Here is a 17,143-nt window from a genome sequence, read left to right as displayed (position 1 = left end):
AATATGAAAAAATCATAAATAAAGTTGCAAAAAAAAGTTATAGATATTTATCTATAATCTGTTCACCCATTGGTTATATATATATAAAAAAACGATTAAAGGCCTACATGTTAAAAGTTACACATAGAACCTTTAATAGTATAAACATTTGTCATTATATGCACAGTGTCAATATAGTATTAAAAGGTGGCTCAATTTAAATTATTTAATGTGAATTAGGCGAGAAAACAATTACAGCTACAGGGATGAATATATTGTTTAATGTTGCAGATATAGCCTAATAAATAATCTGTCAGTGGTAATAATTATTACATTTTAAATAAAACCATGTAGGTCAGTGATATTTATAGCGATGAGAGGCGTGAAGCCAAAGGGGGGCGTGTACTGAGCCGTGTGTAAACCTGCCTCTCTAATAAGTTCGGGTCCGAGAGCACTGAGAGCCAGAGAAACCACCAAGTCGTCCAAGAAGTTGGATGTAGGCTGCAGGCTGCAGCTGGCAACGCTACACGCGGTTTTTTGTCCTCCAGGAGCTCCATATTGCGGAATCAGAGGAGAGACTCATGCTCAGTGTCAGCATGAAGCTGGCGGTTCTCTGGCTCTACATTTTGCACTTGGCCTTTGTCAGTGCTGGACTTCTCAGCCGGATCGATCAACAAAATGCCAAAACCAACATGTCAGTCGGCTTGGCTCAAGCCCCTCAGAGCACAGGTGAGTGCCCTTTCCACTGCGTAATAGTAGTAGTAATAATAATAATAATAATAACAAGTGATTATACAATTTTTCGCCATGTGTGACTTATATTTAAAGTTTCATGAGTTTTGGGGTATGTTCAGGCAGTGAAAAATGCAATCATTTTGTCACGAGAATAATAAAAATAATAAATAATCATTCGAAATACAATAGGGACCTCGCAGGTCGTTGCCTCATCGGGCCCTAATAATAATAATAATAATAGAAATGATTTTTTTAAAAAGCAATTTCCAAAAGCAAAGTTACAAAGGGCTTTACAAGGAAATAATAAAAAACGTAAGCTTTTATTGGCCTAGTTCACAGATAATATTGTTATAGTGAGATAAACCATACTAAAAGCAGTGGTGGAAAAAGTATTCAGATCCTTTACTTAAGTAAAAGTACTAATACCACCCTGGTAAATTACTCCACTACAAGTAAAAGTTCTGCATCCAAATCTTACTGAAGTAAAAGTAGAAAAGTATCAGCATCAATATCTACTTAAAGTATGAAAAGTAAAAGTACTCGGGTTATGCAGAATGGACCCACTATAATTGTTTTATATATTCTAAATATATTATTACATTATTTGTATTGGTGATTTAATGTATGCAGTGTTTTAATTTTGTAAAGATTGGGCTCATTTAATTACTTAATATACTGTTAAAAGATTTAATTAAAAAAACGTCTAATCACTTTACATTGATCATATTTCATATTAAATCTCGACCTGAAAAGTAACTAAAGCTGGCAGCTAAATCCTAGAGTAAAAAGTACAATATTTGCCTAAAAATGTAGTGGAGTAGAAGTAAAAAGTTACATAAAATGGAAATACTCAAGTAAAGTACAAATACCTCAAAATTGTACTTATGTACAGTACTTGAGTAAATGTACTTAGTTACATTCCACCACTGACTAAAAGCAGTGTAATATAATAAAGAACACACTAAACTGTAAAGGTAAGACAAAGTAGTCACGTTTAATAACCTGAATACTGTTTAAAAACACGAAAGAGTAGGCCAATCCTACAGTATAGGCTACATAAAAAATATTATAGAACAATACAATAAAATAACAAATACAACACGTTATTTTCAATTGTGACAATGTGCTGTAAATTGCTATTTAGCATCACTTTTTAGTCGAGTTTGAAACTGAATACAATCTCTCAACATCAACACATGACTAAAGGGATTTAAACGGAATATGGAATTATTGTCAAATGTAATTTTGTGTTCATAACTTAGTTAAATGGATCTTGTTGTCTTTCCAAAACATAATGTAAACCCTGTTAAGCTATGTTATGTAATGGAATATATGATTTCTGCATCCCAGTGTTAATAATGATCTCATGCTGTGACAGATATGATACAACAGATGTATAAGATAACACAAGATAAATTGACACAAGAAAAAACTACAGGCTATACAATATATGATCCTAAGAATAACAAAAATATACAAAATATATATACAGCAGGGTTCAGATATATTTATGTACAGTATCAAAGTTGTGTAGTGTACATGATTAGTATAGAATGAACACGATTATGGTAGTAATAATGATAATATTGCACATTATGTGCCATTATGTCTTGTGAGCCAGTTGTAAATGAGTTAATTAACTAAAAATGTGATGCAGTCAAAGGGATTTATTAATCAGAAAAGAGGATGGGTGGGTTGGGGCATTGGTGCTGTACATTAAGAGATTTATTTTCTTTTTTTTAAAGAAAGAAGAAAAGAAAGAAAAAAACAGACATATCCCTTGTATGTGTATTGTGATTCTGAAAAAATCAACATACCTATAGAAAAAGTTGTAAAATAATCCATATGATATTCAGTTCTTTTGAAAAGAAAATATGTTTACCGTTAGTATCCGAGACATACATCTCTTTTTACAAGACAGTGTTATTAATGTCAAGATTTATGATGCCATAAATTGTAGCTCTTTACTGTCGACCACAGATGTATGCACCAAAAGTATTACAGGCAGAAAAATCACAGCACCAAATAATCTCTCTTTAAAATGTTTAAACTATTACACTAAAATATCTGCTGGCTGTTCCCATGCTTGACTGGGACAACATGATCTGGAACTGGAGGCCATACTTGGCCATTTTGTAAAAAAAAAATTGTAATCAAAACCGCCACAAATGTGCATAATATTACTTAAATTTGACATGTCATGCTAGCTGAACACATAATGAAGAATGATTGTGTTATTGTGGTTGTAAAAACATTTTACTGTCATTACCACATTACATTGTATTTGCCACACTGAAATATGATAGACCCCAGGAAGAATAGCTGCTGCTTTGCGAAAAAATAATGGGAATCTAAATAAAAACAATCAAACAAACCAGTGTACTTCTGCAGTAAATTAGGATTTTATAGTGAAGCCTGATTAGGGAATTATTGCACTGCATGCCAACACTTTCTGTTTACTATATACCATATATACATTAAGGAAGCTCCTATATATACACAGAGCCTTCTGCATGCAGCTGGCAGGTAGTAGCAGAAATTAGACCCCTGGGGGATTTTTACTGAGGCCCTCTGGTGGACAGAGAAAGAAGGAATTTAAAATATTGTTTCTGTTTTACTTGTGATTACATAATAACTGTCAACGTGACATAACAGGCCTTGTTTTCTAGTGATTTAAATCTATTTATGAGATATTATGCTGATGCTATAGAGACTAATACTGTGCCTCTGTGCCTAAGTAGACAACAGGTGCATGTGCACTGTAAAAAAAAAACTTTTGTTTTTACGGTAAAAAAACCGGCAGCTGTGGTTACCAGAACTTTACCGTAATAATTACGGTGCAACTTTTTGTAACATTACGGTATAATGATATTAGCACTGTTGATTTCACGTTTAAGATTGCCATTTTAGTCCATATTTTACCGTATAAATAAAAAGGTTTTCCATCAATTGACAAGAAAATACTTTATAAATGCTGCATAAATTAAAGATTTTACCATTAGATATTACAGTTTATTTCTGTTGGAGATATGGTGTTTAATACATTTAACAGAGAGAAAAAATTTTGACTCCACTCCCCTTTTGCCCCTATTTGTACTCCACTACAAGTCTACTGCACTATATTAAGTTGACAGCTAGTTATTTTGCAAAGTATATGTACTGCACAGACACAGGTGTTCCCAGTCCCTCCCCCTGAATAACTCTCAAATGGAAGTTGATTGTAAACAACAGCAGGGGAGGGAGCTGTCAGTCAAACACTACAGCTGCAAGTAAAAACATCTGTGTGGACGTACTGAGTGTATATGGGGCGTTTAAATACAAATGATCTGATACCTTTATACAATATGATGCTTTATAGTATAGACCAGGGGTGTCAAACTCAAATACACAATGGGCCAAAATTCAAAACTTGAATAAAATCGCGGGCCAACATTGAACAAATAAACCTTTTAATATATACCAAACATGTTTTGCTTTAACATTCAATATGGAACCAGCAACACTTATAAACATACAATATATAACTAAATAGTACAGACATGCAAAATCAAATTTCAAATAAAAAACACATCAATGTCATTAATTTATTAAATAAAAATTAAGCAAAAATCGTATGCCTCTTTTCTATTTGCGTCCTTCTGATTTAAATATCAAAATAAACTTTTTCAACAGGTTGCTATGACGACTGTCACAGAGGAGCGTTTCTGGGTCCTGTCCTGATTGAAGCGCCAAAACAACAGCAGGGCATTGTGGGATTTGTAGTATTAGCTGTAAATGCGCCGTATAATACCGGCGGGTCAGCTTTTATAGTACAATAATAAGATAATAATTTGGTATTGCCTCGCAGGCCAAATAAAATTACACTGTGGGCCAAATTTGGCCCGTGGGCCAGAGTTTGACACCCCTGCTTTATAGTATAGACAGTATAATTATTATACTGCATATATAAATATACAGCTTTTGAAAATACAGGGGCTTGGTTGGAAGCAATTGTTGTGGCAAAAATCGTGATAAGGAGGAAAGATCACTGAGTCGTTGGAGCATAAGTAATAAATGTTTATTCTGATTGCAACCAGGAGAGCACAAGGTACAGTCAAAAAAGTCTGCACAGAGTGAAGCATAAAGTTATAATTGGACTTGAGATATTAGGCATCCAGCACAAAAAACAAGAAGCAGCTGTGACCTGTTATCTTACAGGATGAAAGGGCGGATTCTGGTCACATAAAAGTTCATAAAGTTATGTGAAAATGATATAAAGTTATGTGAAAATGCATACGCATGGCACTTTGTCATAACACAATAGTCTAAATGCAGTGGTGGAAAAAGTATTCAGATCCCTTACTTAAGTAAAAGTGCTGATACAACACTGTGAAATTACTCCACTACAAGTAAAAGTCCTGCATTCAAAACTTATTGAAGTAAAAGTACAGAAGTATCAGCATCAAAATGTACTTAAAAGTATCAAAAGTAAAAGTACTTTTTATGCAGAATGGACCCACTTGGATTGTTTTATATATTCTAAAAATATATTGTTGGATTATTATTTTTGATGCATTTATGTACGGACCGCTTTAATTTTCCCAAGGTAGGGCTCATTTTTACTACTTAATATACTCTTATGATGTTCAATTTAAAACATGTTAACATGTTAGCAAACATTTCATATTAATTATGTTTTTATGTTAAATCTTGAACTGAAAAGTAACTAAAACTGGCAGCTAAATATAGTGGAGTAAAAGTACAATATTTGCCTCAAAATGTAGTGAAGTAGAAGTACAAAGTAACCTAAAATGGAAATACTCAAATAAAGTACAAATATCTCAAAATCGTACTTAAGTACAGTACTTGAGTAAATGTACTTAATTACATTCCACCACTGTCTAAATGTGTGTGATGTGGTTAAATTAAAAGTAATTTCCCATTTGCCCAGAGTCAGACAGAACTAGTGAATACATTTTTTATGCATTTAGTCTGTCAAACAGCAATATCAGGCTGCTCTAGCTTAACTGTATAGTGTCTATGTGATCAAATAACGGAATCATGATGCTGTAGTCATCTAAGATTGATCAAAACCAAGCAAGTAAACTAAGGGCCGCTGAGAGTACTCGTGGTTTGAGGGGACGCCCACAGTCTCCCCTGCATTAAAGGAAACAGCAGGTCAAAGTTTTCTTTACCCTCACACATCACCAGCTAACATTACCTGCACTGTAAGACTTTGCTGTAAATTTACAGTCAAATTCTAAAAGTAACTTGCTGTATTATGATTGTACAGTATATTGCTGTGAAAGCAATGCATTGTGGGAGTTATCATGATTGCTCAGGCATTCAGGAACTTACGGTTTTCAGGTTCAGCTGAGCATGTCGGGAAAATAAAGCCGTTATTTTCGGAAAAAGAAGAAAAGTTTATTCCATTTTTGTCTGGGCTGAAATAATCACAATGTGTTGTTTTTCCAGTGAAGCTAATAAAGCGTTTTCATGGATTAGTTGTAACATAATTTAGAGTTAAACATTCAAACGTTACGCTATTTTTTTTCTTCGTTTCGAGGCAGTTTGTCAGTAAACAAACCTGTATTTCTATAATACAGTAGAGGTACTGTACATTTTACAGTAACTTAATGGTGAAACTGTTGCCAGTAATTTACTCTAATTTTACAGTAAAAAGTTTTACAGTGTGGCAACCTTCGCTAGCAGCTGTTTTTGTGTTATCACAGATACCACAGGGCCCTGTTTTAATGCTACCATCAGGCTGTCACTGCATTATAGTATAGAAAAAAAGTTTTCATGTTGGTGCATCTTGGAAACATGTATGCCAATACAGATAAATCACAATATACACTACTGGTCAAAAGATTTAGAACACACCAACTTTTCCAGAATTTAAGTGAAAATGATGCAGTTTAATGTCTCAGTGTACTCTGAAATTAATGCACATTTGCAACATTTAAAATTCTTTATTGAGCATGATAGTGTTTTGAAAGTAAAAAAAAGATTCAAAATCACATTTTATCTTGGACTAAAGGACTAAAAAAAGACACAAAATGACCCAAAAAAGACATAAAATGACTAAAAAAGACATCAAAAGACACAAAATGACTAAAAAAGACATGAAAAGAATTCAAAAATGGACAAAATAGCCCAAGACTCCATAGAGTTAAGTTGTTAACCCACTTCTTGTTCCCTGAAAAAGGCCTACTTGTATAATTCTGAAATGTACATTATCTTTCAGTTTTGGTTAAGCTTACCTTTTTTTATTTACCTCTGGCAGTTCACCACTTACCTTTGTACCCTTTCAAGCTGTTCATTTGACTTGAACTGCTTGAATTTCAATAAAAAACTGGAAAAATTGGGCTGTTCTAAAACTTTTGACCGGTAGTGTACCTGTGACAGACCAATAACGGACGATAAAATTAGCTGAGCTATAAATTGGTGGGGCTCTTTTGATACTGTAAGTGTTCTTCTGATAATACTGAGAAATGAGCATCTGTAAACACTAAAAGCTGTGTTGTATTTGTTTCTACAGGGTCCTTAAACCCTAGCAGACAGAGACTGTTTGCGAGGAGAGGACAGTATAAACGACAAAGGATTCACGTGCCGGTAAGATTCTTAGAAACCTGTCACATTGAGCATAGAAATTATACTTAATGTTATTATTTTTCGAGGGCTTAAAATCTTCATTTTGTGATTTCTATACACTGCACTTTGGCTTTTATGATCTCAATTGAGAATTCATTGAAAAAAAAAACAATCAAAGGGGTCGTTTACGCTTTGCAAAGCTTGAAACGGTCTTTATTCTTGGTTTTACAGCTTTGGCAGGTTTTTATCAAATGTGCACCAATAAACAATTACATTACTAGTAATATACAGTACAGGCCAAAAGTTTGGACACACACCTTCTCATTCAATGCGTTTTTCTTTATTTTCATGACTATTTACATTGTAGATTCATCAAAACTATTAATGAACACATGTGGAATTATGTACTTAACAAAAAAGTGTGAAATAACTGAAAACATGTCTTGTATTTTAGATTCCTCAAAGTAACCACCCTTTGCTTACTAGAATATAAGACATGTTTTCAGTTATTTCACACTTTTTTGTTAAGTACATAATTCCACATGTGTTCATTAATAGTTTTGATGAATCTACAATATAAATAGTCATGAAAATAAAGGAAACACATTGAATGGGAAGGTGTGTCCAAACTTTTGGCCTGTACTGTACTTAATGTTATTATTTTCCGAGGGCTTAAAATCTTGATTTTGTTATTTCTATACACTGCACTTTGGTTTTTATGATCTCAATTGAGAATTAATTGGGGAAAAAAATCAAAGGGTTCGTTTACACTTTGCAAAGCTTGAAAAGGTCTTTATTCTTGGTTTTACAGCTTTGGCAGGTTTTTATTAAATGTGCACCAATAAACAATTGCATTACTAGTAATATAGTATAATATGTTTCAGCTCTGAGCCATTCAGAAAGCTTTTTTCATCTTTCATTGAACAAAACCAGCACTTGATTTCAAAACTCAAACGTTCACCTACACTCAAAAAAATAATGAAGCCAAAAATGTGGACTTTATGTAGTTTAATTACATGTACATTTTCCATGTAATTTTGTTACATACGTTGAATTTAAAAGGTCAAATGAAATGCAATGTTTTCCTCTCATTTAAAAGTAACATAAATACATTAAATAACGTTAATGCAAATTACATAAAGTTAATGTGTAAATTTACTTAAAGTTTATGTAGACTTTTACATAAACCTTATGAGTTTATTCAAGCATCTCATATGCAAGCAGTTATGAAAAAGTTTCTTGATTAACATTAAGCACCAAATTGGGGCAACAGATTACTGTTTAGGGAACACATATTCAACATTAATAAGTTGCTTATTAGCATGCAAATAAGTAACATATTGGCTCTTAATGAGTCATTATTAAGTAGTTATTAATGCCTTTTTCTGCATGGCCTTATTATACAACCAGTAAGACATTAACTAAGAGTTTTCCCTCAATAACCTCAGAATTATTGCTTATTAGTAGTAAGTACGGAAGGTTTTTTATATGAGTTATGATCTTAATAAGCTTTACTTCGTATGGAATTTATAAGTCTCCTTAACTTTATATGTAATATTGAATGAACTCATAAGGTTTATGTAAAAGTATACGTCAATTTTAAGTGAATCTACACATTAAGTTTATGTAGAAATTTGCATTAACGCTATTTAATTTATCTATATTACTTTTTGATGAAAGAAAAACATTGCATTTAATTTGACCTTTCACATTCAATGTATGTAACAAAATTACATGGAAAATTTACATGTAATTAAATTACATAAAGTCCACATTTTTTGGCTTAATAATTTTTTGGAGTGTATCATGTCTCCTTGTTTCTGGTCTCTCCACCTTCCAGAAACCCAAAGTGGTCCCTGTTACTCCAAATGACATCCAGCCTCCCAACAAAGTGGACCCCAAACCTGCAAAGCCCAACTGCTCCCAGATGACACAGAGCTGCTTGCCTCAGTCCGGCTGCTGTGACCTGAGCGCCTCCTGCCACTGCCGCTTCTTCAACGCAATCTGCTTCTGCCGGAAGATCGTGTAATACGAAGAGGAGAACATAAAAAACACCAATACACTAAAACTGAAACACTCTCAGACACACACTACACACCCATAAACGAACCTGGTCTCACAGGAATCCGTGAAATAGCCACAGAATCACTCAAATTTCCGTGAAACTGACACGGATTTCGCTACAATGCAAGTTAATATTTGTTCCTATTGGTTTGTTCCAAGTCACGTGACGTTCAAGGTCCCGGCGGTCAGAACAAAAAACATGGCGGACAGTTCTCTCATTTTTAGTGAAAAATCAATATTTTGACTTAGTTTCTGCATAAAAATGGATTTTGATCACATTTCTAGCGAGAAATATATGTTTTATTTTCTAAATATTCACTCAGTGAATGTACATAATCACTTTGTATGTTGGAATAGCCACGGAATATGACTGTCACTAACTTGCATTGTAGCGAAATCCGTGTCAGTTTCACGGAAATTTGAGTGATTCCGTGGCTATTCCACGGATTTTGAGTTAAGCGAATCCGTGGCTATTTCACAGATTCCTGTGAGACCAGGTTGCATAAACACAGATATCATGCCCTACGCTGTCACAATTGTGTTATAGCAGTTTAATCAAGCACTTCAACATGCGGACTGATATGGATATATATGTATATATATATATGGACCCATATGGATTGGACAATAAGGCAACATCTCAGAGTCAGCCTCTTCAGACAGTTAGTGCACATTTGGAGGACTGAAAACAAACTTTTATACCTCTTGTGAAAGGCAGCTGCTTAAAATATTTATCCACCACAATACAATTACTGTATGTTATCTTTATTATCATTATTGTTCATTTTTGATGTTGCTGTCATTGTTGTCGTACTGCAACGGTGTTTCAGCACCAGCCTCACATATATACACTACTGGTCAAAAGTTTTAGAACACACCAACTTTTCCAGAATTTAATTGAAAATGATGCAGTTTAATGTCTCAGTGTACTCTGAAATTAATGCATATTTGCAACATTAAAAATTCTTGATTGAGCATGATAGTGTTTTGAAAGTAAAAAAAAAGATTCAAAATCACATTTTATGTTGGACTAAAGGACTAAAAAAAGACACAAAATTACCAAAAAAAGACACAAAATTACCAAAAAAAGACACAAAATGACTAAAAAAAGACACAAAATTACCAAAAAAAGACACAAAATGACTTACAAAGACATGAAAAGAATTCAAAAATGGACAAAATAGCCCAAGGCTCCATAGAGTTAAGTTGTTAACCCATTTCTTGTTCCCTGAAAAAGGCCTACTTGTATAATTCTGAAATGTACATTATTTTTCAGTTTTGGTTAAGCTCACCTTTTTTTATTTACCTCTGGCAGTTCACCACTTACCTTTGTACCCTTTCAAGCTGTTCATTTGACTTGAACTGCTTGAATTTCAATAAAAAACTGGAAAAATTGGGGTGTTCTAAAACTTTTGACCGGTAGTGTATGTAGGCCCTATATATACATGGTCACCCATGAAGTTAGAACAAAATATTTTTTATCTCTTTCCATGAAATGATTGTGACAATGTGATTTATTATATGCATATAAAGGCTATCTTCTCAAAACTTTATATTAATCAATCTCTCCCAAACATATCACAATGAAAATGAAACCACAATTAACAGAGTATTGTGTCTGAAAACACAAGTATTCCAACTTGATGGGCCACCGTGTATTTGCATGTGTGTGTATATATATATTTGTTTATGTGTGTGTTTTGTTTTATTAACATTATGTCCATAATTGTGTGAATAATTAATTGAATCAATTCATTTTAAGTGTGCTGCTTTGTCATGTTTTTGCGCTCCTGCAAATGAATTAATGCTGTATAGTCTCTGCAGTCTTTAATGTGTCATTGTTGTTATAATATTGTACACAATCAATAAATTATACAGCATTAGTAAGTGCTCAGTTTTGAACACAAAGAATAACTCCGAAGTTACAGAAAAACAGTTGCACCTGCACTCAAAAAAATGATTCAAGCCCTTCTTAGATGTGACACATTAATGTATTGTTTGTCTAATGAAAATATATCAATTAAAATCAAATCAAAAGTAGTTTAAGAAGTGTAACCTAAAATGTATTAATTGACTCCCCTGTCCTTCCCTTCAACCCAAAAAGAATGACTTTCAGTTTTCCAATTCTATGTTTTTAGGTTGAACGAACACAATTTCTTTATTTTAGCTCTCCTCGACATAAATTAGTTGAGGTAACTCAATTTAAATACAATACATACATGTTTTTAATTTGAGCTCGACCAAATGTAAAAAAGTGAGCTACATTAACTCAAATACATTATATTGCATCGATGCACTTGTTTTGAGTTTGGGCTACAAATATTTGTTGGATGGAAATTCTGCCCACAATTGAATTGAGTTCATCCAATGAGTTATTTTTGAGTGTGGATGGTTTGAGTAATAGCAAACTCGGCATCGATAATTTAACAAAAATGGAAAATATTTCTAAATGATAGGCTTTATTATTCCCTCAAAGGAAATGTAAGCTGCATCAGAAATGATCTGGTCCAACTAAATTACATATCCTGCATTAATGCTGTATAGGACTAAGCAGATGTCATATCACACAAATGTGGAGGACGAAAGTAAATGTTTCGATGATTGTAAAAAACTTTTTTATTAATTCCAGTTTTTCACTCACATGTCATTTGTAATATGATGTTGGGTTATAAGTGCAGCCCACTTAGAGTGAACTTGATTACTTAGGAATTGCTTATTTATTAGCATGAATCCCTTATAACAAGCGAGGTTAGGTAATATTTTAATGCTTTCAGGAATAAACCTGCCTTTTAAATGCTAAGAGCAATAAAAATGCAAAAAAAAATTTTTAGTGTCCATGTTGTTTCCACATTAAAATTAAAACTCATGAAGACATTGAAGTCAGATTGAACAACTTCCCGCTGAGTAATGGGCAAGGTTATAATTTATTAATTTCGTTGTGAATTTTTGTTTTCAAATTCAGTTAGTTTTAGTTAGTTTTAAGAGTGAGTTTGCTAGTTTTAGTTTATTTTTTATTTTTTTTAAATGCTTAGTTTTAGTTTAGTTTTTATTAGTTTTAGTGTTAGTTTTAGTTTTTTTGTAATGGGCTATGTGATGGGTGCCAGATTCAAAGTGCTCATAATAAATTTTGCCTTTATTTCCTTTGGTTTATCATCTCAGCCCCAATAAGGTTATTAACTGTTTTGTATTTTGGTTGGAGTGTAGACATCCAAGTCTCAGTAAACATATTCACCATGTGTTGCATGTTCAAATAGAAACACTGAATTATGAATGAAAAAAGTTGACAAAAACGAAAACTAAGGACATTTCCACTATAATTTCAGTTAGTTTTAGTTAGTTTTGTAACCACGCAATACAGTTTCAGTTAGTTATCGTTTTTTTAAAAACTCTAGTTTTTATTTTTATTTCAGTTAACGAAAATGTTTTTTCAATTCTAGTTTTCGTTATTTCGTTACCTTGGTAATGGGACCATCCAAGGTTACGTTTTCTCCACCAAGAACAGGGTGACAGGGTGATGTAGGGTGGAGGAGTCTTAAGTCACCCTGAAGGGGTTCTTTTGAAGGTAATGACTTGCTTTTAGTGCATTATCCTGAAAATGTCACAGCTACTTACTAAAGAATGTGGTCATCCAGTCTATGGGCGTTGCCCATAGCAACAGTCTGCTCTTAACAGAAATAACAGACTAGAATTCAACGATTGACCAATCAAAATGTAGTTTTTGGTCAACTGGGATTAAATCCAATCCCCCTTTATTTGTATAGCACATTTAAACAACACAAACGTCTCCAAAGTGCTGTACATAAAATCAACAATAAAACAAACAATTCCATATACCAATCAGCAATAAATAATAAGTGTATAAATCTAAAATGATGCCATAAATAAAACAAAAATACAATCAAAACAGATAAACATAGTAAAATAAAATAAAAGACGTAGTTAAAAGTAGTAAAATAAAAAAAAATAAAAAAAGACACAGAGGACCACAAAACTCACACAGTGTTAAAAAGCCAAGGAATAAAAAATAAAAATTAAAGTCACAAGACTTATTAGTTTGTGGCTTAACAACATCTAATTAGCCAGCAAGTATAGCAAGCGTCAGCCAATAGGCTATAATTTGTGTTCAAATAGAAGAATTAGTGGAACTTTCAGAACATCAGACTCAGACAACATTTATTACATCGTCAGTTAGGCCACACAAACACGACAAAATGCAAAGAAAAGAGAAAATGTAGACAAGAGGGCAGGAACCTGCAGAGACAGACATTGCCACACTTCTAGTACACTGTAAAAAATAATCTGTTTAATTTCTGGAAAAATACCGGCAGCTGTGGTTACCAGAACTTCACCGTAAAAATTACAGTGAATGGGTTTTCTATTCTAAATTTAAATGTAAATATCAGCAAAAACTGTCATTTAGACTGAATAATCCTGTTATTTTTTAGGGTTATTGTGTCATTCATTTACACATCATGGTATTTCTCCATAAATTTTGCATGTAAATGTTAAACTTTTACACACAAAACTGTGTGTTTCTTCCAGTTTATGACAGTAAAAGTAAAAGTTTTGTGCTATTCTTTGATTTACGGTAATTAAAAGTGTCTAATACAGTGATAAACAATTTTTCATTTTACGCCCTATTTCTGATGTATTTGACAGTGTTTTACTGTTATTTCTACAAACATTTTTTACAGTGTAGGTCCTGTGATGATTGAGAGGGATTGTTTTTATGAGTCTATACATTGCACACAACAAGTTGGAACATTAGTTCGTAAAACCACAGGAAGTGGGAAATTGCACCTAAAGGTATTACCTCACAAGTAAATACCATGTTGATAATTTCTCTGTAACAGTTACAAATAAATACAGCCTTGTTGTTTGTTTATGAGCAAACATCTTAACAGCCATGGTAACAGCCAGCCTGACCTTCGCTCCAGATTCTCTGTCAGTAATTACCTTTGATTTAAAAAACCTTTGACTGGATGAAGTTCTGATGTATTGTCCAATAGAGTAATTGCCAGCAACAGCGATGTTCTTTTTCTTTTATTTATTTTCAGGAACAGCTTTATAACAGCAGATTAATCATCATTGTGTTGACAGGAGCCATTTAAATTGAGCTGTAAGTGCTCAGTGCAACTGGGCGTCTAACTCAAGCACCATATTTCCCATGCTTAATAATAATAATAATAATAATAAACACAATAGCCAAAACAGTGTGTGAACTACTCATCCTTTACAGCTCATAATTTTTTTGTTTTCTCGACAACCTACCAGTGAAACTTGTTGAAGTTCTCTGGCCGTTTTTTTGGGACCTACAATTCTTAACCCATAAGAACCCAGACCCAGTAATCCTTAAAGGAAAATTATGGGGGATATAGCACAGACCTGGACACATAGAACACATTTATTATGTGGGTTTTTTTTTTATTCTACCCCTAAATGTCAAAGATCTGTAATGTGACATATACGATACAAGAGGCGTTTATGGTATTTATGTTTATGATATTTCTTATTTTAAAACAAAAAAAACCTAGACACCTTTTCTGCTTACAGAAGCACACATTTGCCTTTTTCTTTGCATCTCGACAACATAAATCGAAATTGTCACTTTAATTTGTTCAAGAAATATGGTCAGAACAAGTTAAATGCAATACAGGACAAACTATTAACAGATTAGAATTGTTAAATGGGTTTAAACTTAGCCTCATAACAAAAATAAGCTTTTTGAAATTAGCTACTTTTTCACATTTCTTTTTCCAGTCACAGACACATTTTGGAGAAGTCACTTCTTGCCAAATCACATGACCACCTCACCAGGGTGTTGAGTATAGGTCGCTTAGGGATTTAATGAGTTAAGGTGAAGCATAAAGCTGAATATGGGAGATTCTAGAAGATTTAAAGTTAATGTTTGTTACACGCGCATCACCATAGGTTCTTATGGGTTAATATTGTCACCCTATCACTTACGCATCATGAGATTCAGCCTCTCTCTTGTCTCTCGTTCCTTCCTCTGTTTGCTTCTTTTATTCTCCTTTATTTGTTAATGATGTGTGTCTTAAAAAGGAAGCTTAATTCATTCCCAGGAGAAAAATGTATCTACTGTTTTCTGAAACTATGAGATAACTAGGTTACCACAGACATCTGAAAGAAGTTTTCATGACAAAAAAATCTGTTTTTTGTTTGTCTTAATTAATTCATTACATAATTACCTTGTAATCTCAGATAATGAGGGGAATTTTACATTTCTCAGAAGTCTGATGATGATAATTATGTTGTAAATTCACATGAACAGGGATTTTTGTTATTTTGTACTAGCTTCCAGGGTCCATGCTGCAGAAGAAGTTGTTTTTACTTCTTCCTACCCCCTTTCGAGCTTGCAGAAAGTGTCTGTTTTTTTTCAATTTTTTTGCTTTTTTGCTTTTTTGTTTTTTATTTTTTCATCTATTAATATTTAAACTTGTTTTTTTTATTGCTTGCATGTTCGAAATATAGACAATCAATCAATCAGTTAATGCAGGTTCTATTTGTTTGGCAACACTTGGGAAATACTTGACATTGTCCCAGATATATTTTCTTCATATATATTTACATTCTCTGTATAACTTTTTGTCATTTCCATAATGCTATTTTGTTAGGTTCTGTAAACTCGACATCTCATCCTGTGAGATATTTTTTCCCCCATTAAAAGGTTTTAGGAGAATATTTCCTTATGATAAGTAAGGGTCTAAGGACATAAAATGTTGTATGCCTTATGAAATCCAAAGCCCCTTGAGGCAAATTTATGATGATTCATGATCTGTATTGGGATATATAAATAGCAGAAAAAAAAGCAGAAACATCAGAAAGCTCAGTTTGAACCGACCTAACTGCATCAGCAGGACGGTTCTGGATGGAACAGGTCTTCACACAGGCAAAGTGGAAATCCAACCCTAAAAATATATAAATTAACATAGCAAATTCATGCTGTAAAATGTATGTTTTTAAAAAATAATGTGCAGTTATAAAAAGAGTTGAAAAGGACTTGAAGGAGTACAAAAGCATTGAGTCTTTTCAGATCACACGAGCTGCAGTTGATTCAGCATAACGTGCCTCTGGCTGCTGAATCAAGGGGAGAGAAACTCTATGGTGCCTGTTTTAGCCAAACAAAGTAAAATTTGGTCACAAAGTTGGTCTGATCAAGGGTATTGGCTAATATCCTCCTTTATTACTACAATTTTCCTCCCCTCCAGGAACAGAATAATATGCTTGCTTCCTTCATGAAGTGCATCACATGCAAGACCACACAGACTGTACTGTACCAAGACCAGTGAAGTCAGAGTAGAATTGTAAAGGAAAAGCAACAGCAAGGAACTTTTAACTGCTTGGACCATCAGTTCCGATTCCAACAAAATCAGAAGAAATCATGCAGGTTCTCCAGAACCTACTTTATTTAATAATTATTTTTATTGGATTTTTCTTTTCAAACAATAAAACAAGACAGCCATTCAACAAACAACAGACACTTCAATCAGAAAGGAAAAAAACAAAAAAACATGCAGACTCTTTCTTCAAACAATATCGCATTGTACACAAAAGGAACCCAAAATGTGTACAATGTGAAGTTAAATAAAAGCAATAAAAGTTTGTATATGTTAAAAAAAAAGATCATTCTGACTGTACTGCACTTTCAAAATTAAAAAAAGTAATTGGTAAAAAAGGTTAAAAAAAAAAAAAAGGTTAAAAAAAAAAACACCTCGAAGTGTATTAACATGATTTTACTTCTTTTTGCAGAGATTTTTCTAATTTAGCTTTG

At 33.1% G+C, this 17,143-nt stretch overlaps 1 protein-coding gene across 1 annotated transcript; it reads left to right on the top strand.

Moving 5' to 3' along the window:
• Window positions 1-261: 261 nt before the first annotated feature.
• LOC131961765 (agouti-signaling protein-like) lies at window positions 262-9,410 on the top strand. Its single transcript, XM_059326648.1, has 3 exons — window positions 262-708; window positions 7,235-7,308; window positions 9,128-9,410. Exons 1-3 carry the CDS (start codon window positions 561-563, stop codon window positions 9,314-9,316), a joined length of 411 nt encoding a protein of 136 aa, XP_059182631.1. The 5' UTR covers window positions 262-560; the 3' UTR covers window positions 9,317-9,410.
• Window positions 9,411-17,143: the final 7,733 nt, after the last annotated feature.

This window comes from Centropristis striata, chromosome 23 (assembly GCF_030273125.1).
Source record: "Centropristis striata isolate RG_2023a ecotype Rhode Island chromosome 23, C.striata_1.0, whole genome shotgun sequence".
Classification (NCBI taxonomy): Eukaryota; Metazoa; Chordata; class Actinopteri; order Perciformes; family Serranidae; genus Centropristis; species Centropristis striata.
The sequence above is the reverse complement of the archived record's forward strand: the minus strand, read 5'-3'. Positions and strand labels throughout refer to the sequence as shown.